The sequence below is a fragment of the Agelaius tricolor genome, unplaced genomic scaffold (genome assembly GCF_023055355.1).
Source record: "Agelaius tricolor isolate 1412-34295 unplaced genomic scaffold, bAgeTri1.0.p SCAF_20, whole genome shotgun sequence".
Lineage (NCBI taxonomy): Eukaryota > Metazoa > Chordata > Aves > Passeriformes > Icteridae > Agelaius > Agelaius tricolor.
In genome coordinates, this window is record NW_027269280.1 from 3,172,986 (window position 1) to 3,195,141 (window position 22,156).

At 43.9% G+C, this 22,156-nt stretch overlaps 1 protein-coding gene across 1 annotated transcript in view; it reads left to right on the top strand.

Annotated features, from left to right (window-relative positions):
- The window catches only part of MLXIP (MLX interacting protein), a 43,728-nt gene extending 23,331 nt beyond the window's left edge, over window positions 1-20,397 (top strand). Inside the window, exons 4-17 of the mRNA XM_071445084.1 lie at window positions 251-340; window positions 620-661; window positions 1,693-1,864; window positions 2,719-2,808; window positions 3,380-3,471; window positions 3,577-4,246; window positions 7,056-7,177; window positions 7,897-8,083; window positions 8,844-8,968; window positions 11,449-11,547; window positions 12,718-12,845; window positions 13,837-13,960; window positions 14,591-14,720; window positions 15,202-20,397. Of these exons, the coding sequence (XP_071301185.1) occupies window positions 251-340; window positions 620-661; window positions 1,693-1,864; window positions 2,719-2,808; window positions 3,380-3,471; window positions 3,577-4,246; window positions 7,056-7,177; window positions 7,897-8,083; window positions 8,844-8,968; window positions 11,449-11,547; window positions 12,718-12,845; window positions 13,837-13,960; window positions 14,591-14,720; window positions 15,202-15,323 (2,193 nt within the window). The 3' untranslated portion in view covers window positions 15,324-20,397. The remainder of the gene's footprint in view (window positions 1-250; window positions 341-619; window positions 662-1,692; window positions 1,865-2,718; window positions 2,809-3,379; window positions 3,472-3,576; window positions 4,247-7,055; window positions 7,178-7,896; window positions 8,084-8,843; window positions 8,969-11,448; window positions 11,548-12,717; window positions 12,846-13,836; window positions 13,961-14,590; window positions 14,721-15,201) is intronic.
- Window positions 20,398-22,156: the final 1,759 nt, after the last annotated feature.

A 22,156-nucleotide genomic window follows, 5' to 3' on the forward strand; every position in this document is an offset into this window, starting at 1 on the left:
GGAGATGCTGACAGTGCAGTCAGATGTCACCTCGTGTTTGGTTTTTGTGGGAAAGATGAAGTTAGTACTGTCAGATTTGCTCTGTGATAGCTGAACTCTGGGACAGCGTGGGCTGCTGATACATGAGCTCAAACAGAATTAGCATGCTTTCTTTTGCATTTTTTATGCCTGAATATTTGCTTGGAAATGTATTGAATATTCAGCCCTTATGTGATTCCGTGTAATTCATGGTATGTGTTTGTGTTCTCAGGCCATTGCAACAGAGGGGAAATACTGGAAACGAAGAATTGAAATAGTCATTAGGGAATACCACAAGTGGAGAACATACTTCAAGAAAAGGGTCTGTTGGTTTACATAGTGAAAGTAGTTTGCTTGAGCTTGATCAGTATGTTGTTGCTTTTTGAGTTTTTCTATCAGTTTTTCTGGCATGCAAGAGTACTTGAAACAGATGATAAGCTGGTACAGACATGCTCTCTGATTAGTTCCACTTAACTAAAAATTATTGTGCTGGGACTGATTGTGCATGATTGGGTCTTAAAAGTTTTGCAAAATCAGGTCTTCCACTGGCACATACAGGACTTACTCTGACTTCACCCTGTGTTCTGTTCTCCTTTTGCAGTTACAGAAACACAAAGATGAAGATCTTTCAAGTTTGGTCAGGGTAGGTAACACCACTGAGAAGTGGCAATATTTGTGCTTGTAGAACCCGCAGTAGATAACAAAGCTGTAACATGCAGCAGCTTGCTTTGATTACAATCTAAGAACGAGCATCTTGCTTAAGCCTTAATGAAGGTTAGACACCTTAATGTTCTGTGCCCCAGAGAGCAGTGTGAGATTTGTAGCTTGAATTGGATGGAGGAGAGGCTGAATGTAAAGTGCTGTGATAGAAGAAATGGGAATCAGCACTGCATGCCCAGAGAGATCAATCTCTTTGAGGGCTGGCACATGATTTCATCTTGCTACTGAGTTGTAACTGGCACTGCTGCTTTGCTTGTGTAACTGGATCTGTGAAGATGTGGGAGCTGTGTTTTGCAGATCTTCCTGCTGTGCCCACAGCTCAAGCAGATAATATGCCAGGATCCTATAAAGGGACAAAATGGTTACAGAGACAGTGGTATGTCCCCTTAAACTATCAAACCTACTTTGGGTATATAAACTGATGATCAGAAGCACTGTTCTGCTGTTTGTGCAAGGCAGTGCAGTTTTACTCAGCTGTAGTGAGGGATGGCTAAGCCAAGTCACACTGTGTTTTATTTTTCATGGGCAAAAAGTGTCTTGTGCAAACTTGGAGTACAATTGCACGTCACTGCGAGTCAGAGTTTCAAATACATCTCACAAGACAGGAGCTGTTTTTTGCATTCTTGCTAGTCATGTTATTTTTAATCTTTATTCAGACCAAGGGATTGTTAAACTGCGTGCAAATATACTTGTGTAATCAATCAAGCAAGGAAGTGTTGTTATTTGTCTTATGTCCTTCTAGTCAATATCTGGGTTTTGGGCAAAAATCTGTCCCAGAGTGTTCTGGTATTTCAGTATCAGAAGCACCACTGAAGTGTTTCAGCCCATTTGATGGCTCCTCAAAGAGAGGTTCTTCCTTTAAAAATGTGAAAAATGAGGGCTGCTTTTATAGATATGCACCAGACTGCTTTGGCATTGCTGGGCAGCCTGACCTCTCCTCCTTTCCTTTGGCAGGATGATGATGTGGTTCTCTGGCAAAAGAGAAGGTATGGCAGAGAAACCCCTGTGCCCATGGAGGAAGGCAGCCTGCTGGATGCAGACATGCTCATGTCCGAGTTCACCGACACCCTGTTCTCCACGCTCTCTTCACATCAGCTGGTTTCCTGGCCAAACTCCAGGGACATAGGTATTTGTTGGCTGTGGCTATGCTGTAGTGAGAACCCCTACAAAAACTCTGGTTTGTTGCTTTGCTGCTCTTGTAGTCTTGCCTAAGAAATCTATCTTATATTGCTGATACAGATAAAAACAGGTCAGGGAATGTTTTATGATTCTGTAGGTTATAGAGTCCCACTTAATGATCCAAATTTAATTTCTGTCTTAGCTTCTTATGTGCTGCTCCCAGCTTTGCCCCCTGATGTTGCTCTGAATAAATATGTAATGAGCAGTATTTACTTTATCAGTGCTGAAGGCATTGTGATTTATCTCAAAGCATAGTTGTGTGTGTATTTTTAAGGGAGTGCCTGTGTATTTTTGTTTGGCTTTGTCTGGTAGAATCAGTGCAAGTTTCATCTGTACAAACAGTCCCAAAATCTATTCAACTTTCTCTGGAGGCTCTGATGGGACAGAACATGTCCTCTGTTGACCATCCTTGCTGCAGGGATGTCTGAGCAACTCCAGAGCAGCCATGGTTTACATGAATTGTACTCAAGGCAGATGAAATGGGTGATGGTTTATTTTAAAATTCTCTGTTATGAGCTGTGGTGGATCAGGCTGTGCTTTCCAGCAAGGTTTTGTGTAGTGCAGCTCAATTAGAGCCTTCAGGTTTCACCTCTTCCATTTTAGTAATTGAAAGTTTCACTCCCCAATGGCTTTGATACCTGGACTGTGCTGTACTCTGAAGAGAAGCAGATGCTCAGTTCCTTTCAGCACCAGTTTTTCTGTAACATCTTGGCCAAGCCTGGCTGGGGAGTGTTTTATTCCTGCTGCTGTTACTGTGTGAGTGATGGGAAGCTAATCTAATCTGTCTCCTGAATTTTGCAGGACACTTAGGAAATGCTGACATGATTCAACCAGGGCTTATTCCTCTCCAACCAAATTTTGATTTTATGGATACTTTTGAGCCTTTTCAGGGTAAGAATTATATGTAGAGTTCATTAATTTCTTAAATATTGCAGTGATTTATGAACTAGGTTTTAAAAAAAAAAGTTTAAGTGTTACAAGCATCTAAGGTTTCCCCATTTCACACTTCTTAGTGATGAAAGCATTTAACATTTTGTTTGTCTTTGAATGTTTTATGGCACTGTCCATATAAGAATTCCATATAACACTAAACTACTGCTGACAACTTTGATGGTTATGGATCTTCATGGAAGTAAAGAGTCATATCTATTTGCTCTGCAAGCAGTCTGCATCAGATAACTGCACTTTGTGGGACTCACTGAGGAGCTCTTGGCTGTCTGTGTGTAGATGAACCTTTAACAGGACTGATTTTTGCATTGTCCCAGTTTGCATGAAAATTGAAGGAGTCAGCCCCAAAGCCCCTCTGAAGACAGCAATTCACTGCTCAGTTGTATGAAGCAAAAAGCTCATGGTTTCATTATTTGTTTAATAATATTGATAGTCCTGTGAATTTTAGGATCTAGCAATGCTGTATCTTAAGTATGAAAAGAGGAAAATTAATAGGTGGCTTTTCATATTTCAGAATTATTCACACCCAGTCGCTCCAGTAATTATTTCCCTTCTGTGTCTGCTGTCAGCTCAGCTACCACAGACAGCAGCAGCCACTCGTCCCAGGTAAGAGAGGTTTCAAACAGAAGGCTCTGCCCTGAGCCATGGAGGAGTTCCTCCTCTCAGGAGGAGTTCAGGCATGTCTGAGTCAGTGACGTTTCCTTCTCTCAGTCTCCTGTCCTGCCGTCGGGTTCGCTGCCCAGCACGCTTCCAGCAGGGAACATCAGCGATGGACTGATTCCTTCCTCAGTACCTGCTCCTGTCATTCCTGACGTCGTTGCTGACCAGTGTTCCAGCATTAGAAGTGGGGGATCTTTCATCCAGCCAGCAGACTTCCCTCCTGACTCGTCTCTCAGCGGGCCACAAACTTTCATGTCGGTGTTCCAGACGCCGCTGCCGCTGCTGCAGCCCCCGAGCGCCCAGCAGCCGCCCCCGCTGCCCGCGGTGCCGCTCGGCTCCAGCCTGAGCCCCGCCCCCGCCGCCTTCGCCGCTCCAGAAACGCCCAAGTTCGGCCTCTGCGAGTCCTCGGTCATCACTCACACGGCCTCTGCCACGCTGACCCACAACGCCCCTGCCACCACCTTCAGCCAGAGCCAGAGCCAGAGCCTGGTGCTGGCCACGCAGCAGCCGGGGGCAGGAGTGCCTTGTAACCTGGCCTTCCAGACTGCTGTTGTGCAGGGGCAGCCCCGGCCCCAGCTGCAGTCCCAGCTGACATTTGCACTCCCCAAACCTGTTCCTCTGGCCAGTGCTGGGACAAGGCCCAAACAGTCACAAAAAATAGTGCCTGCTCCGAAGCTTGAAACAGTGTCCTTAGTGGTAAAGAATGCCTTCATCACCCCAGGTGAGGAGCACTGTGGGAGGATGGTTTTGTTTCCTGAGTGGGACAGGCAGGAGGAAAAGACCTCCTTGCTTTTCTTGCTTTACATAGTAAGTTAAAACAGAGCTGCTGAGTGTGTCCACGGAACCCTTGAATCCACTGGCTGAATGCAGTGGCTGCACTGTTCAGTGGGATGCTCTGGACTGCTGCAAGGACTGGAAGCAGTTTGGTTGAGTGTGAAAAGCTGACCTGCAAAAGGGGATCTCTTTTGTATCATCTGTGATGGGCTGTGTAGCTGCACCAGCTCTGTGCTCCTGTCCCATAGAAGCCCTGGATTTAGGAGTGATGCTGTTGGGATTAACTGCCCCTCAGGGCATTCAGCCACAGTGGAGGAAGAGATTTTCCTGAGGGAGCTCGAGATCTTTGTCTCAAGCACTCTAGAGACCCTTGAGATGCTTTAAGTCAGGAGTGGATTTCAGGTCAGGATAGGAACACCTGGGACTTCCACACTGGGTGGGATTTGGAGCCACTGATGCTGCACAAGGCAAAGAATAAGATAAGGAGCGAGAATTTAGCTTGAGGTGGTTCTTGTAGGAAAGCTCAAGGCTGCAGCAGGACAGTCAGAACACCCTTGGGATTATTGCAGTCTGTTTTTAGACTTGTGCTGGCTGGGAGCCAAGTGACTTCAGCCACTTGAAATGTGCAACAATAATTCAAGAAAAAGCCTGCCTGGAGGAGTAATGTTAAACAGGCTTTACTGGGGAGTAGGTGTGTCTGCCAGGGCCTGACAGTGAGGTTACCCACCAAAGAGAAAAATCACTGTTCAGGAGAAGGGCAGACCCAAGATGGAATTCTAGGATGTCACTGGGATCAATTTGGTCCATGATTAAGAGCACAAGGGTGTTAATGGCAGTGTTCCTATCTGCAGTGTGTTATAAACCAGCATTCCATGTACCTTCAGCAGTTGAGACATGCATTTCTCACCTAGTAAAGATTGTAGGCAACTCATTTTCAGAAAGCCTTTGCTCCTGCTTTTCTCAGGCTTCCTGGGTTGTTCCTCACCCCACATATTACTTTCCCAGTGCTCCACCATTTACTTCTAGACCATCACAACCAGTGGCTTTGTTTCTCATCTAGATTAATGGCATGTATTTGGGGATCATGGTGTTCCTAAACTACTGGGACATCAAGTTCAGGGGACAAATCCAAGAATTTATATAAATACTAGAGCTTTATTTTTGGAAACAGAATAAACATCAGTACTTGTAACTGAGGCATTTATGCCTGTAATTTGTGTTCAGGACAAACAAATCATCTCCTGACTGTAAAGCAAATTACATTATATCTTGTGTTAAAACCACTGTGTGATATAAGGACCCAAAAACCTGTACAGATTGTCTCATTAGGTGCAAGACTTCACTGCTATCACTTCATGATAAATGTGCTGATTTGGAGAGGAAAGTCTGCAAAAGATGCATATGTAGGACAGAAACATGAATCATGTAAAGTGACTTGTAAATATTGTTGCTGGCTGCTGCAGGTCCCCAAACGTGGAAGTCAGAAAGGCCAAGCCTGTGCAGCAGCATTACTGCACTGGTAAGAGTGGGCTCTTGAGGTCAGTAGAGATGTCCCAGTCCAGCTGAACATCAGTGAACAGTGGAAAGGTTGTGATTCCAGCTTTAGATGTGGGAGTGCTCAAAGAACGAACGCCCTGTGTCAGTGACAGAGCCACGCAAGGGCTGGCACGAGGTTTGTGCAATCCCCAGGCCTCTCTCATGGAGGCTGTGCAGAAACTCCAGTTGAGTCAAAACACAGCTGGCAGGCAGAGGTGACACTGTCAGGGAGGGGACGTTGGATAACCCTGCACTGTCTCCCTGTCCTGCTGTGTGTGTCCTTTGGGGTCCTCATGCTGAACTGCAGAGGGGTGGCTTGGCAGGGGCTGGGCTGTGCTGACATTTCTCCTGCATCATGACTTTGTTTGTGCAAAGGAGAGCTGAACCAGTGCAGCCAAGAGTCAGGCCAAATATGTTTGGTTCATTTTTATCAAAACTCAGACAGAAGCTGTGTCTTTGCCTGATTCTTCCCTTAGTGACAGTTTAGGATGGTCAGTCATTTTCTGTAGAGACTGGGCAAGAGCAATGTCAGCATGAATGCTGTGGTGGTAACTGCACATCTGCATTGGTTACGTGGAGATCTTCACAGATTCATGTGGAGACATTTGCTGCTATTCAGAATTACCTCTAGCTGCCTAAGCACTGCAGAACTCTTGGTTCTTTAGCATATTTTGTGGACTTTTGATGCTGATTCCCAATCATATTTGGTTGTCTTGTGGTTGTGTGTCATCTAAAGCAGCTATATAACCAGATAGTGAAAGAAGCTGGTAGGCTGAAGTGCTGAGGGAAAGGATTCAAGACACATATGAGGAACCATGAGGTATTGAGTCATTGACCCTTCCTGGGTCAGCAGAGCAAGCCTGAGACCCCAAAGTGTGGATGGAAGAGAGCTGAAGATGGTCCTCTCATGTCAAACCCAGCTCTGACAGAATGAAGACACTTTGTATCTCCCTGAATTACTACATACCTCTGTAAATTCACTGTGAAACAGTGACAGTCATTCTAGAAAACTCAGAAATAGCTGGAGTGTTGAAGTCCTTTGTACTGAGTTAAAGGGGTTGTGATTATTGGAAGACTGGTGGCATTTTATACTGCAGTGAAATAGTACCAAATAGATGCCTATTGATCCATGCCCATGTTATTGACAAGTTATTTCATACAAAATAATTTCCATCTTTTTTTTGTATCATTAACTATTCTAACTGAATTGTGTTCTTCAGCTGCCTTTCAGGGACAGTCCAGAGCTGTGATTGTAACTCCAGCACCTTTAAAAAGAGAGGGGATTTTGACGCCAGCCACGTCTCAGTCTAATGTTGCAATTGCACCAGCTGGAATTGTCAGAGTAAGGAGAAGATAAAAAAAAAATTATATATTTGTTTTCTAGGCCTGTTATTTGCAAGTAGTCAGAGCCATAATGTGCTCAGGCGGGTAACGAGTCCAGTAAATCATCTGTTACCCAACATTTGTGCATTCAGCATTATGTTTGCTTGTTTTTAATGTAGCCACTCCATGGGCTTGGAAGCACTTTATAGTCTTGACAGGCTCTGTCTCACACAACAGTAAGATTCCAAGGAGGCCTGTACTCACAGTGCTGTGGATGGGGATGGTTTGTGCTTTAACTGTGCAGGAGCTGGAAGGAGCCCATGGAGCTCACCTTTCCACTGCCATATTGGAAAACATCCCTTGGGGATGTGAGTGGGTTTCCCCAATATGTTGTGTGCAGGAAGATGGAGATAGATTTTAGTATATTATGCTGTTGATGTGTTGTAATATTGCTTTAAGTTATGAAAGAATACAGGTCTCCTGCCAGAAGCCTGACTCTGGTGCCTGCCAATTCCTTATGTATTAACCCTTGTTTCATGTCATCAGATTGTTAATCATGTATTAATTTGCTACTTTTAGTGAAAGGCAAGGTAACAAATCTCTCTTTCTCTCTTTCTCTTTCTTAATCTCTCCCCCCACTTTGTCCTTTCTCTCATCCCTTCTCTCCCTCTGCCCCCACACTGCCCCTCCTGCTCTTTCTCTCTGTTTTCCTCTGTGCTGTCTCTGTGCTGTTCCCAGGCTCCCGGGGTGACGGAGTTCCGTAGTAACATTCTGGTTGGTCCAGCACAGCGAGCACCAAGTAGTCAACAAAGCCAGTCCACAGTCTCACATCTCTTTCCTCCTAGTGTAGTCCAAGATGTGTTGGTGAAAGGAGAGCACATCCCTTCCCACTGTAGCAGTTCACAAGTTCCCTCACCTACACCTAGTAAGTTAGAAAGCTGTAAGCATTCTCTCCCCTGCACATGGAAGTGTGTTTCTGTTGGGTAGGCAGGGTGTAAATGGGCCTTGAGGATCTCTGGATAATTTTTGAAGGAAAAGCTTTTCAGGCCCTTCTACCCCACAGCTTCAGTTGCATCCAGTAGTTTCCAATTCTTGTCTTAAATGACTGTGCAGCATCCCCACAAACTGTGATTTTGTGTTTCCTGTAAGTGGCTCCTTTCTAAAAGGATGTGCTGTCGTAGTCACCAAGAAATGAAAGGCATCTGTGTAGGAAGTTCTGAATAGGTTTGTTGTTCAGTATCATAGCTCTGATTTTGACTGGAGGATCTCAGACACAATCCTTGTAGGTAAGTGCAAAGACTCCTTTTGCATGTGCATCGGTGGAGTGTTCCCTGGGCTGGTTCTGGTGGTCAGTGGCTTGTAAGTGTCACCATCATGTCCCAGGCCTTTAGAGACAAATGGGGGAGCCCAGCAGGACAATGGAGTCACAGCCTGTGCATCCAACATGCCTTTGCTGAAAGATGTGTGTGAAAGGACTATTCCATCTTGCTATTCAGGATGTATCATGTGATAGCCTGAGCTTTCCCAGCAGTCCTGATTTTCTCTAGCATGTGGTTGCTGCATCAAACAGTGTAATTTGGTTGCCGACTGCATTTCAGTTCAATTCTGAGTAGAAACTTCTCAGCAGTTGCATTTGCTACAGAAAGTTGTTTGTTAATGTGTCTTGTGTTTTTTCCTTTCTGAAGGCCGGGACTGTCAAAATTCAGGCCAGGCTTCCCCCTGCACCTCTGAGCAGAGCCCCAGTCCACAGTCTCCTCAGAACAGCTGCTCAGGAAAACCTGCCACTGACCCTGCTGTGGCTGCACTTAAGGTGTGTGTCCTTTCCTTTGAGGGGCTTTTCTTTGCCTTCATAGCTGCTTTTCTGTCCTGATGTCTGAGCATAGCTAGAGAAAGCTGTGCTTCAGGACAGTAGCATTGTGTGTCGAGCTTAGCTTGCTGCTGCCTCTGTGCTGCTCTGTGCAATCCAAAATGTCAGACTCTAATCTACTCTGCTCCTCGGGGATGTGTCACCAGAGGGGCCAGGCTTAGCTGTACCTCTGCAGATCCTTATGGTCGTGACAGCAGCTCCTGCTGTGGCTCACAGGAGTGTTGTGACAGGTGCCAAGTTTACTTGTCAAAGGTTTCAGGCTTAGTGTTCTAAACTGTGGCTTTTTGCCATTGCTCTGTTGGGGCTCTTCAGTCTGCAGGGCTCTGGCCATGGCTGGAGGGGAAGTTCTTGACCTGCTGAGTTATTACATGTCTCCAGTGATGCTGTGCTGCTCCACAGAGAAGCAGCTCCACAGACTCTACGAGTTACACCTGTAAAACCCTTTGAGAATCACTGGGGTAAGAACTCAGCGGTCTGGAGGTAGCACCCGAGTGCTGGTTGTACCTCACACACAAGCTGACCTTGTCAGGACACTTTCTGTGGTGGTATGAGAAACTTCTCCATGAAAACCCCATCAGAACAATCAGCTGTAACCCTCTCATCCATTCTGTTGTGGGAGGGAGCATTACTTAACAGTTCTGCAAGTGCCAGCCCCCTTCTGGCTTCTCTGGCTTTGTGTACCCTGTGAGTTGGTGGCAGTTTGGTTACTCCAGGGCACAAAGGTAAGTTTAACACCTACAGCCTGTGACTAAACTCAGGTCTAGATCTGTTGCAGAGGACAATCAGAACTGCCCCTTGCTGACCATGCTGCAAGTTACTGATAAAAGATGGCAGGGATTTGCTTGGCATGAGAACTCACAAGCCATGGATGCAGCTTGTTCTGCTGCTAGAGAGAGTAAGGTAACAAAGGAACAAATTAGTAGGGCTGGCTGATGGTGGGAAAGTGGTCACTAGATGGAAAAGCAAAGACACAGCTTTACAGCCATGTAAACACACCTGCTCTGACAGGAATTGCTTTGGATATGTACTGTTAGTAACTCTTTTGCAAGACAAGAGAGAAACAGTGATATTTGCCAGGCTCCAGATGTATGTGCTTTTGTTCCTCTGTATTGTCAAGTTAGATTAAACAGTTCTGTATTGCTAGGTAACATGGTTATTTCAGTTTGGCAAAGCATGGAGTGCACTGGAAATCTCAGTTCTGCTCATGGACCTGCATTTTCTCTGGTTTTGGGCAACCATTTCACTGCTTTATTACATTGCTTTCCCCGTTATAAAGTGGGGTGATGGTGAACTGCTGCCAGAAAGCCTCACTCTAACAGAGTTTGCACTTTGAGAACCCATTCCTGGAAAAGAAGTTCCTTCATCCCAGGTTTCCTGTGGCAGACTCCCAGGAAAAGGCAGTAATTGAGTGATGCAGCAATAGGAACACCTTGGGCTGCTGCTGCAAGAGAGGGACTCAGAACAAAGAAATCCCTGGGCTGTTACAGTTTTGGTCTCTGCACCTCCTTCACACGCCTGGCACACACCTCTGTGTGGAGTGGGGATTTTCAGAGTCATATCTGGAGTCGTTTTGTTCCTTCCTGGATCCTTTCTGTGTGTCCCTGCTGTGGCTGTGACACGTGTGACCATCCCAGGGCTGATCCCTGGCTGTTCCAGGCTCCAGCTGAGCTGGGCAGGAGCCACAGGGTGGCGATGTGGCCCCAGCTTTGGGAAGGGATCTGCCGGCTGCTCCTTTGTCCTCGGCAGCTCAGAGGCCTTGGAATAATCTGGTATTCCCAGTGCCCAAGCAGAAACTAGAGCTCCTTTTATTTTCTTTCTGTTGGCACCAACCTCGGGAGCTCCTGTCAGTGTTTAGGTAGCTCCCAGCCCTGGGATCCAGGGGCTGCAGAATCCTCCTGTGCCTAAAAAGTCCTGCCAGTTGTTTTCTTTGTTACTGATTGAAAGGTATTTCTACCACAGCCTGGACCAGTTCTGGGTCTACTGATCTTTGTTCTTTTGTTAATATAAATCCTAAATATTTTACTTCCTGATGACACAGCTTAGAAAGGTGTAGGGTGTCCTTTACTTTCTGCTAAAGCACTCCACAGACAAATGGTATCTTTCAAACATTGTGTGCCTTGCTGGCAAGTAACAAATCACGTGCATACTGTACAAGCCTAGAACCTCCAGGTAATATAATATCTTTCATATTTTCTCCTTGCCATTCTGGCATGCAATGCTTAAAATAGGTGCAGATGCCAGAGGCAGGTTGATCCACAAACACACTGTCAGTTCATTATTAAGGTTCTGGAGAGTCGTCCCAGGGGAGGCTGTGAATGCCAACAAGTCAACAAAAATGACACTGAATTTGAGGAGCTGAAATAGTCATAGCAGTAGAACAGTAAAGGACAACAGCACAGACTGAGCTGATTTTATTTGTGCAGAATCGAAGGATGAGGCATCTTTCAGAACAAAAACGAAGGTCTAATATCAAGATTGGTTTCAGTGCTCTGAACAGCTTGGTGTCAGCCAACTCCAAGTCGGTAAGTACTGCAGCAGCACTTAGAGTTTGATGTGAAATGTAAAAGGAGCCATTCTCAAAGCCTTGTTAATAAATGCAGTGATTTCACTGCTGAGTGGTCAGCTGAGCCCAGCAGAGAACACACTGCTGGAACACAGCAGTGAGCAGAGGTGGAATGGGAAAGCTCAGGTAAATTCCTAGGATTTCCTGCACCATTGAGATCTCTGCCTCCCAGCATGGTCAGTTGAGATGATTTGGAAAATCTCACTAGGACTCTTTACACCACCCAGCTATCTTTAGGAATCAGGGTCTTTTTGTCCCACTTTCACCTGTCACTTGTGCTTGGGTTCACAGAGAAAAAAATTCTGAACTGATTTCTCATTGTCCAATGACTTTGTCCAGATGAAAAACTTACTCTGGCTACACCAGTCAACTTAGTTCACTGAATTGAAATACAAATATATCTGCACAACAAAATTTTTAGTGTCCTTTAAATACCAGCAGCTCTGAAACATGCAAAATATGAAAGCTTTTTGTGCAACGTGTTGATTTGTTTTTATAATTTTTATAGTTTCAGAAATTTAGGTGATATGTTGCCAGAATTTCACTTCCTGGCTTGAATAGCCTATTTGAAAGGAAGACCTTTTTGAAAACTCAGCTTTATTGAAATGTCTGGTTATTTTATTTCTCAAGTACAGATTTTTAATTGGTTCCTCCAAACTGAAGAGTATTATTATCTCCTTTGATGGGTCCTTCTGTTTAATAACTTCAGGTTTCCCAAACTAAATAATTTATATTATCAACTTAAAGCAGTGCTTCTACCAGCACTATAAATCTGTCTGGAGATGTAGCACATACTTCACTACTTAAGTAAAACTGTAAATATTTTTAAGAGGACAGATAATGAAATAAAACATTTTAAATTATTAAAATACTTCTTTCAACAAAGTAGCAGAAATGTAATTTATGGAAGAAGACAACCCCTACAGCCACATTTCTTTGTACTGGAGTTTGAAGAGGATTCAGAGAAATGCAGAGTTGGGTGTCTGAAATGTTTTGCTCTGCCTGACCCTGTGCTTTTACACACAGTGAAGAAAAATTAAAAGGTGCTGGAGTGCAGGTTAGGAGGACAAACTCCTCATGAACCTCAGGTTGTTGCAGGAACTGAGCTGTGTGTCTGTGTTTGGCCTAGATCAGCCACGCCATCACGCTCCAGAAGACAGTGGAATACATCGCCAAGCTGCAGCAGGAGAGGAGCCAGATGCAGGAGGAGACCCGGCGGCTCCGGGAGGAAATCGAGGAGCTGAACGCCACCATCCTGTGAGAACGGGGAACTCCCAGGGCCGGAGCAGCAGCTCCAGTGGTGCCGAACGGCAGGGAGGGTGTGCTCAGTGCCACACCAGGGAGCAGATGGGTGTTGGACAGAGCAGAGCTGCTGTGGGGTGGGCACTGGTGCAAACTGGGTGGATTTTCAGCGAGCTCTGAGCACAGAATGCACGACAGTGGCAGCATCAGGGAGGATGTGTCAGAATAGTTCTGAGAAGAATTCAGCGAGGGTGTTTTTATTAAGCTCATTGGTGATTGAGCTCTCACTCTTCACAATGGCTCTGCTGCAGTTTTCTTCTCAAATGCAGTGAGTTTTTATAGAATATTGTGATTGAGTACATAAGACACAGAACTTGGGCTCCATAGGTTTGCCACTGGCTGAACATAATTGATAAATGCACCTTCCCAGTGCCTCAGTTTGGTCTGTGGGTTTATGATGATGTGCTATTGCAAAGCACGTTGAGAACTGCAGTGGCTTTACTTCCATCTGCAGAAGTTTTGGGCTTAGGCATGATGTTAAAATTAGCAGTAAATCAAAATATTTTTATTTTTCTTGCAAAATATAATGAAGTCTGCTTGGTTTTGTTTTAAATGGCTCTGTTTTATAAGAACTTCTGTTACATCTTCTTCTGTAACATTGCTTAGGAGTAACTGTAAATTTTTCCTTGACTCCTAATGTGCCTTGTCCTTAAGGGATGCCCAAAATTACTTTGTTCTATGCTATACTTTGTTTTCAGTTTTGTTGTTTGTAACCAGAAGTTTCTGTAGCAGCTTGATAAATCACTTTGCTGCATGAATATAGACAAAGTTGTTGGGAAAACAGTTTTTATTCCTAACTGGAGCAGTTACACTCTGGGGGGGATCATGCCCTGAGAAGCCCCTCCAGCAGAGATACCAGGAATACACACTTTTCTCCTGCTGCAGTTTAATCTGGAAGAGCAATGTGTCCTTTTTGGTGAGACTCTGACTCCAAACATCTTCTCAGTTCTTGCCAGCAGCAGCTCCCTGCTACCGGGGTTCCCGTAACGCGGCAGAGGTTTGACCACATGAGGAAGATGTTTGATGAGTACGTGAGAAGCAGGACCCTGCAGAACTGGAAGTTTTGGATTGTATCCTTTTATACCAACCCATTGAACCTGGGCTTTGGTACTGGTAGTTTTAGAGCCAAGAACTTGGGATTCTGATATTGTGACTTAAAGCCAAGTTACTTAAATAGCAAACGTCCTCAGTTGTCATCTGCATCTGTGTGTGGATATGGATTCTTGCAGACCTTGCTCACCTCAATATATGGGAGGTAACTGCAAAGTAAAATGCAATACAGAGGCAAGGTTTTCTTGCCTGGTTATTGTACTGCAAGAAATCTTTTGTGGGCTCTGCTGTAACTGCAGCTCTGGTTGCCTTTTGGGAAATGTACATAGACAATAGCAAAGATTTCGGGGGAAGAAAAATTACAGTTACAGAAGCTGTTCGAAAACTTGCACATTCCCTTTTCCTTTTTTCCTCTTCAGGTCTGTGTGGAGGAATTTTGCAAAATATAGTGAATATCACTAGGAACTAAGGTTCAATTTTTTTCTCAGTCTTAGTGTTAAGATATTTTAAAATACAATTATTTCAGCCTTGCAGTCCCTCTGGCAGTTGAAGTCCATTTAGAAATCCAGTGTTTTCTCTGCCATAGCCTTTCCCATAGAATGTTTTGAACTCCCCCTTTGTTGCCTCCCTTAACATTTGATGGTTTGCAGTTCAGCATTATTATAAAGCCATTGTTTGAGTCCTTCAATGGGATGGTTTCCACAACAAGCTTTAAGGATCTGAACGAAACTGCACTGGCCTGGTTGGATCAGCACTGTTCTCTTCCTGTTCTGAGGCCAAGTAAGTGAGGTTCTATCCAGCAGCTCTTCAGATCACAGAAAGTAAGATAGAGCAGCATTTCTTAAAAGTCAGAGTATGACAAAGAAAGCACATGATGCTGAATGTGGCTTTCGCTTCCTTTTTGTTAGCTCAGTGAAAAAATAAGAGCCTCTTCTGACTGTGAAGACAGAAGAAAAATTTGTTGAATACACCAGAATTTAAACAGTCTTTAACTACACTTAAATTTCAAAAGCTTGGCTCTAGTTGGAGTATGTTTGGCAGTGTGATTTATCTCATAATGAGGGAAGACCTCTGAGATTTGTATTCAGCTTTGGAGTGACCTTCTGTTTGGGCATCACTGCTTGATCCATTCCCTCTTGCCTTTCACAAGTATTTAATTTACATTTATAGCTGTCAAGGGGTGCTCTGTTCTGCAGAGGAGAGATCAGTCACATTAATAGCTTTTCCTGATGCTTTCCTGCCTTTTATTTTGTTTTCCTAGTGGTGCTGAACACCCTGAGGCAGCTGAGCAGGAGCACCTCGATCCTGTCGGACCCGCAGCGGCTGCCGGAGCAGGCGCGCGAGGCCGTGGCGAAGGTGAACAAGAGAGCTGGGGACACCTAACAACCAAAGACACTGAGGTGCTCGTCCCAGGGGTGGAGACCCTGCCAGGCCCTGCCTGCCCAGGCTCCTCCAGTCAGTGCACTTTAGAAAGGATTCTCTCCATCACCAGAGACATTGTTCAGGGCACCTGGCCCTGCCTTGAGAAGAGGTGCAGGTGATGCAGCGTTGTCAGAACGTTTGGGTTCCTCTCCAGTGCTGTGCTGTGCTCTGTCAGTGAGAAAAAACCACCATGCTCAGGTAAACTCAGCAGGTTTGAGCCCTGCAGGCAGCAATAGATCTCCATCAATGCATCCTTATGCAACTAATGGAACACCCTCAGTTCTCTGAAGTGTAAATCCTGTATGCCAAGGAATGTGCTCTTCAAGGGGAAAAAATACTTCTGATTTCATGAAGCAAAATGTGCTTTTTATTTTGTTCTCTGGTATTTGGTTCCATGTGTTTTACTTGAATAGTGAAAATTGCTAAACAGGATCATATGAAAAACCAAAGGAGAAGAAAAATCTGTCAGTGATATCAACTCATGGCAAAAATACTAGAATTAAAATCTCAGGCTGTGTTTTGTGTATTTTTATTTTAATGAGTGTATCATTGCATTTGATCAGTTTCAAGATGTGCTTTATTTTCTAGTAAATAAAGTAGCTGATTTTTATTTTTTTTATATAGCAGGCTGTGCAGTAAGTGCAAGAAAGCAGTTTTAGATAGTGTAAATTCTGCAGTTAGGATAAATGCATGAATTTATATCAGTTTAATCAGTTAACTGTTTTCTTGCACTCTGAACAGTTCAGCTGCCATCCTCACAAAATGTGCACATATAAAACACATCCATAGGTAAATGTAGTAGCACTTCAGAGACAAGAATTGAGTTTGTAATGTTAAAAAATTGGCTTTTTTATTATTTCAGAAGCTATATCAAACCACACAGACTTGCAGTCAGTTCTTTGCTTCTTCGTCTTTTTTTGCTTCTTCTTTTTGCCTTCTGTCTGAAAAACCTGAAGGACTTTATAGGCCTGGTCTGTATGGGAAGGTTCTGTTCAAGATGAATTATAGAACATGTAAAAATAAGTTTAAAACTCAAAATACTGCATAATATTTTTCTTTGACAATCTCAGCACATCCTGTGCTCTGCTGCAGGTAAACTGAGTTGGGACAGCACTGGGATGTTCATTCCTGCTGATTGTTCGTAGTCTGGATGATCCCATGACCCTTGTAATTCCACTCATGACTTGATCCTGATTGTTCAGAGCTCTGCAAATGTGGGAACACCTCCCTTGAGCAGTTTTCTTCCAGTCCCAAGGGCAGGCTGGAGGTGCTGTGCAGCCTCCCACAGTGGGAAAATGAGGAATAACTGGAGCCCTTGGGGGTTGCACACTCTGAAATGGGCTCAGTAGGTTCTCCTTGGGGAAAGGAGCTTTTCTCAGCATTGTCCCCAATCTCCTCCACTTGGTGGGCCAGAGGTTGGAAGGAAACCATGGGCCTGGGGAGTAGGGCTGAGCACAGATGGAGGTTTTGGTCTTGTTTCTCCTTTGTCCTGAGTTCTTGCAGCTGATGGCTTTTCTTGCAGAGCTCTCTCTGTGAGAGCAGCACTGTAGGAAGGACAAGGCACAGAAGGTGAGCCCCTCCCTGCGTGGAGGGACTGAGGACTGAAGGGGAAGGCAGAATGGCAATTTTGTACCAACACAGCTTCCTCTGTGCAGGCTGTGTTGGGGGACATGCTTTTCTTTCTCTTCTTTTACAGTAGATTTGACAAATTATTTGAAGTTTGTGGCACATGTGAAAACCTGTGTCCCTGTCACAGAAGCAACAAAATTTCAAGTCTCAGCCAAGGAATGGTGTGTAAAGGTTGTCATAGTAATTAAATAGTGAGTAGAATTTCTGGAGGGATCCATTCCCAGATCTTTCATTATGTGGTAATCAGTTAAGCAATATTCTTTTGGATACATCTGGGTAAGAAGTGTTAAATAAGTAAATAATTTTTTGAATCAGTGCTTTCAATCCTCCTGTTTTTATCACTGGTTGTGAATTTGACTCCAGTAAAATCATTTTACACTGTGATGAGCTGGGGATGTCCTTTATGTCCTTTCCATGGAAAGGACCTCACTGTCTGTTAAGAACATGTGTGGGTTTCTAGCAAGAAAGCAGCAGGCACATTGTCCAAGAGTTTTTGCTGACCTTTTCAGATGAGCAGATTCTCTAATGCCTCCCCTGCTTGTCAGCAGTGATGGTGTGTGATTTTCACCATTTCTGGTATCGATGGCGTGGGAGTTCTGTCCCAACAATCACAGTGCAGTACAATCATCCTTCAGAGCCCAGGGGGATCTGAGAACTGAGACCCTGACATCCCATACCTCACTGGATGGATTGGAAACTGAAAGCAACCTTAAGGGAACAGCAGAGGTAATTCACCTGAACTGCCAGAAACTTTGTCCATTCACAGTTTTGATGTGGATGGAAAACTCATCCATCAGATTGCACCATGAGCTGGTTACAATTGGAGGGGAAGTGCTTGTTTAACAAATTGGGGTGCAGAAACAAACTCAAAGCACTATTAAAAACCTGCAAATCTTAAAGAGAAAAAAATTAAGTATTTCTTACTTAGGCAAGAGTGTAGGAGGGAGGAAAGGAAAAGTGAAAAGCTACTTTCCACTAGTGCAATTACCAGAAATGATGTGGCTGCTCTTTGGAGCAGTGATTCAATATGTTCTTGTCACCTTGTTATTGCAGATCAGAATTCTTTTATCAGTCAGCCTTTTGAGGAGAGTGATTTCACTTCATTTGGAAACACAGGAGGAAAAAAGCTGATTTATGTCTCACATCTGAACAGTAGAACCACTAAAGATTGGTATGGAAAGAGATGGACCATGTATGTATTAGTTCCTGCATAGTTTTCCACTTTGATTTATGTTTAAACACCTTAGTCTTTCTTTCTTACCCATGGAGGAATTTAAATACTTTATTTTTTTCAAAGTTTTGTAATTTAAGCACTCAGATTTCCTCAGTGTCACCAAAGTAAGCAAGCCAAACACACAGTGCCTAAAGTCTGCACAGAATTGCAGGTGCTGCACATCTGTCTGGTGCTAAACTTTTGGAGAACCCCATATAACTGAATACAATTGTATTCTGTCAAATCCAACATGTTTCACTCAGTAAATGAGTGGCTAAATAACTTATTTATGGCCTGAGATATGCACAAAGTCAAAATGGGATTGTCTGCTGGTTCCTTCTGACCTCAAATTGTATTAATTGGAATATTGTAGATGGCCCCACCCCAAAGACAAATTCTGGAGAACTGGGGCATTATCTGGTGTAGTTATTACCTTGTATTGTAGTTATTGGCCTCCTTTTAGCAGGAGTAGTAAGGGGTGAAGGTCCAGGAGCAAACTAGAACTGAAGCAATTCCTGAGGAGGAGGATCAGAGACAGGTGCACACTTCACCATGACAGTCTGATCTCTGCACAAAACCAAAAGATTCTTGGTTAATGCCATTTGACCTGACTGGAATGTTCTTCCATGCTTTTCAAGACCCCTGGGGAGGGATTTCTTGAAGGTGGGGGCTACCAGAATGTTTCCATCTGTGCCTTAGATCTTGGTGTCCTGTGTGCATTTGATTAATCATAAGTCATCCATTGTTCCCCCTAAAATGATGCTGTGTGGAAAATTCAGAGAATGGAGGAAGTGGGGCTTCCCTGGCTTTTGAGAGGGTTTTATCTGTGTGGCATTACTGTGACTCTTTCAGACTGAGGTTGTGAGTAACTGTTTCTATGTTTGGAAAAAATTGCATTTTCTTTGCTGAATGCACCTCTCTCCACTGCCATGTGCAGGAACACTTGTGCACACATGGACATCATCTCTGCTCTTCCAAACCCAGCAAACAGGCAAGGCCTTCAACCTCTACATCTGAGATAGAAAAAGATGTCTTTGAAAAGACAAAGGGCTGTCAAATGTATTGGAAACCTGCATCCTTTGTATCTTCAGGGTTTTTTTACATTCCTCTGTGTGTGTTTGTGTTCACATGTGGTAGAAGGGACAGGGACAGGTAAATTTAGTTTTGTTGGCTTTTAAAGCCCAAAACTCCTAAAAAGGAGTTTGAGAACAGGAGAGGGAAGCTCACTGCAGAAATGTTCAGTAAGATAATGCTTACTTGAAGGTTGTTTCACTTTCTCAGTTTCTGGAGTGGATAATTCTTGCCTTGAAGTTGTCAGCTAGAAAGTACTGCTGAAAATTGAATGGGTTTTTCACTGTTTTCTCCTTTTTCTTTCTATATATTTTTTTTTGTTCCTTCCCACCTTTATTGCATGGAAAACCTCCAAAAAACAAAAGGCTGATGACATCCAGTTCAGGTTCTTTAGGGATTCAGTCACACCAGTCTGGAGGACTGTGGACAATTGTTGATAACTTCTAGGAGTTTTTTAAATTAGGAGAGACATCAGGAGTTTTTCTGTTACTCCTCAATTCATACACTTGAGTTGCAGAGGAGATTATTTGGTTTGGGTTTTGTTTTTTTTTAATATATTTCCCACAACATCAGTTAAAGTTTTCTTTGGTTTCATTCTTGGTTGGATTTTCTGCCCCTATACTGTGTAGAGCAGAAGTGGTAGAACCAAACTGTAGCTTTATCTGTAGAACTTGAGTTCTTCAGTTACAATTACAGGAACTTCAGTTACAATGAAACACACCTTTGGTATATAATGGAATTAATTTCTAGCCACTGTCTGAACTTTTTATATCTGAACTTTTCCAACATGAATAAGGTTTTCAGTCAAAAGAGATCAATGTTATGAGCAAGCCTTTTAACAATACAATGAATAAATAGATTGTTTTCTTCTTCTAACCTTGTATTTAAATGTGTTTTAAGTGAATGGAATTCATTCTTGTTAAGAAAAAATGACAAAAAAAAAAGCTTGAAGGTGTGAGGACTTCAGGTTGTGCTCTTGCTTTGCTTAGGTTTCCTGTTCTGTTGCATGACAACTTCTGTTGTGCTGTTGATATGTAGCACTTTTCAGTAGGTCTGTTAAATTGTGCAATGCATTTTTTTATATTTACAACCAAAACAATAAAGGATATTTTTTGGAAGAAATTGGTTTTAATGCCTTTCTTTTCTGACTGGAGGAAATGGTAAGCAGAATTATTCCTGGACCAGGGTTGGCACCTTGGCATCTTTTTTGCAGCTCTAAAAGGTGACAAGAGCTCATTGCCCTGTGAACAGTGCTGGAGTTACCTTTGGATCTGTGTGTTTGGCATTCCCAGAGCAGGGCTCTGTATTCTCTGTGGAGTTTTGGGATTGATGTTGGTGTTAGGCACTGAGCTGCTTAAATCCATTTAAAAATGAAATTAATAAATCTGCCTTTAATGACTGATTTTTGTTTTTCTCTGGTAGGACACTCCTGCTCTCTGTGCTTCAGTTGTCTCCTCCCTGGCATTTTGGATTTTCTTGCCTAGTGGAAGCAGCAGTGAGGCTCTAGTTGAAGTGAAAGGTAATAGAAGAGTGAAAAGAAGGATTTTATTTTAAAATCACCGCACAAGAGTTTGTGCTGGTTGATGTTATCCTTGTGATTGGTGCTTTTGATTTGATATTTCTCATGAGAACTTCTGATGAGTCAGGCCTGCGGTTCCAGGAGGTACAGCAGGGTTCAAAAACCATGCATTTAATTTTTCAGAAATCACAAACTTGATCTCAAATAAAGCAGATTGGTGGGAATGAAGAGCTGTGCTATTTCAACAGTGATAAACCAACTCTTCAGCCTGCCTTCACTCTTGACCAAGCACTACAGATGCCAGAGTTATTGCAGTGATGCTATCAAAGCTCTCTGGGAGGAAGCTGTGGCTGCAGAGCACTGTTTCTGTATTACTGATTTAGTGGTGATTTCAGGGAGGCTGCTGTAACTTCAGCTGAGGTGCCAGAAGAGTTTGTGAAGTGGTTTCTTTTTGTGGCTGGCACTGCTAATCCTTGAACACTGCCAAAAGTGGACCTACACTTGCTCTGTGGAAATGATGCCAAATGAAATCACTGCTGTAAGTGATTTCACAGCCCAGGGCTCTCTTTATTTCTAAAGGAATGGAATGGAATGCTCACTATATTTTTATTTATTTATTTTAACCTATATTTTCCCTCAGGAGCTCATCTCTGCACTTTCTCCAGGAGATGGGCAGACAAGGAATGGTTATTTGGGTGCTGGGGAAGCTCCCTGTGTGCAAACCCAAAGAGCCCCTGTTGTCATCCAGAGAGATGACATCAGAGCAAGGTGTGTGTGTCACACCCCCAAAGCTTTTCCACCACCAAATGGAAACAAACCCAGGAAAGATGAGACTCATCACATCCCTGGGTCCTGCTGCTCCCTTCTGACACTCCTTAAGAGCCCATCTGTGCCTCCTCCATCCAAACCCTTCATTCCTCACAGGCCTCAAAAGTTTTGTTTTCAACCAGGATAAAAGGGGAACTGCATGTCAGGAGATCTTTGCTGGTGACCAGATCATGATCACAGCAGAGATGCTCCCTGTGGCACAGGTGTATCCCCCAGTGCAGCCCTTCAGGGCTGGGGAGGATTTATGTGAGCCTGGTAACCCTGCACCAGGAAGGCCACAGGGCTGCAGGTGTGGGGCTGGTGCCTTTTCCTCTCTGCAGTGACTGTCTGAGTGTTCCCCCCAGGAAAGAAAACTCTTCTATCTCAGGTAGCTCTGAGTGTTCCCCTGGGGAAGAAAACTCTTCTGTCTCAGGTAGCTCTGAGTGTTCCCCCTGGGGAAGAAAACTCCTCTGTCTCAGGTAGCTCTGAGTGTTCCCCCTAGGGAAGAAAACTCCTCTGTCTCAGGTAGCTCTGAGTGTTCCCCTAAGGAAGAAA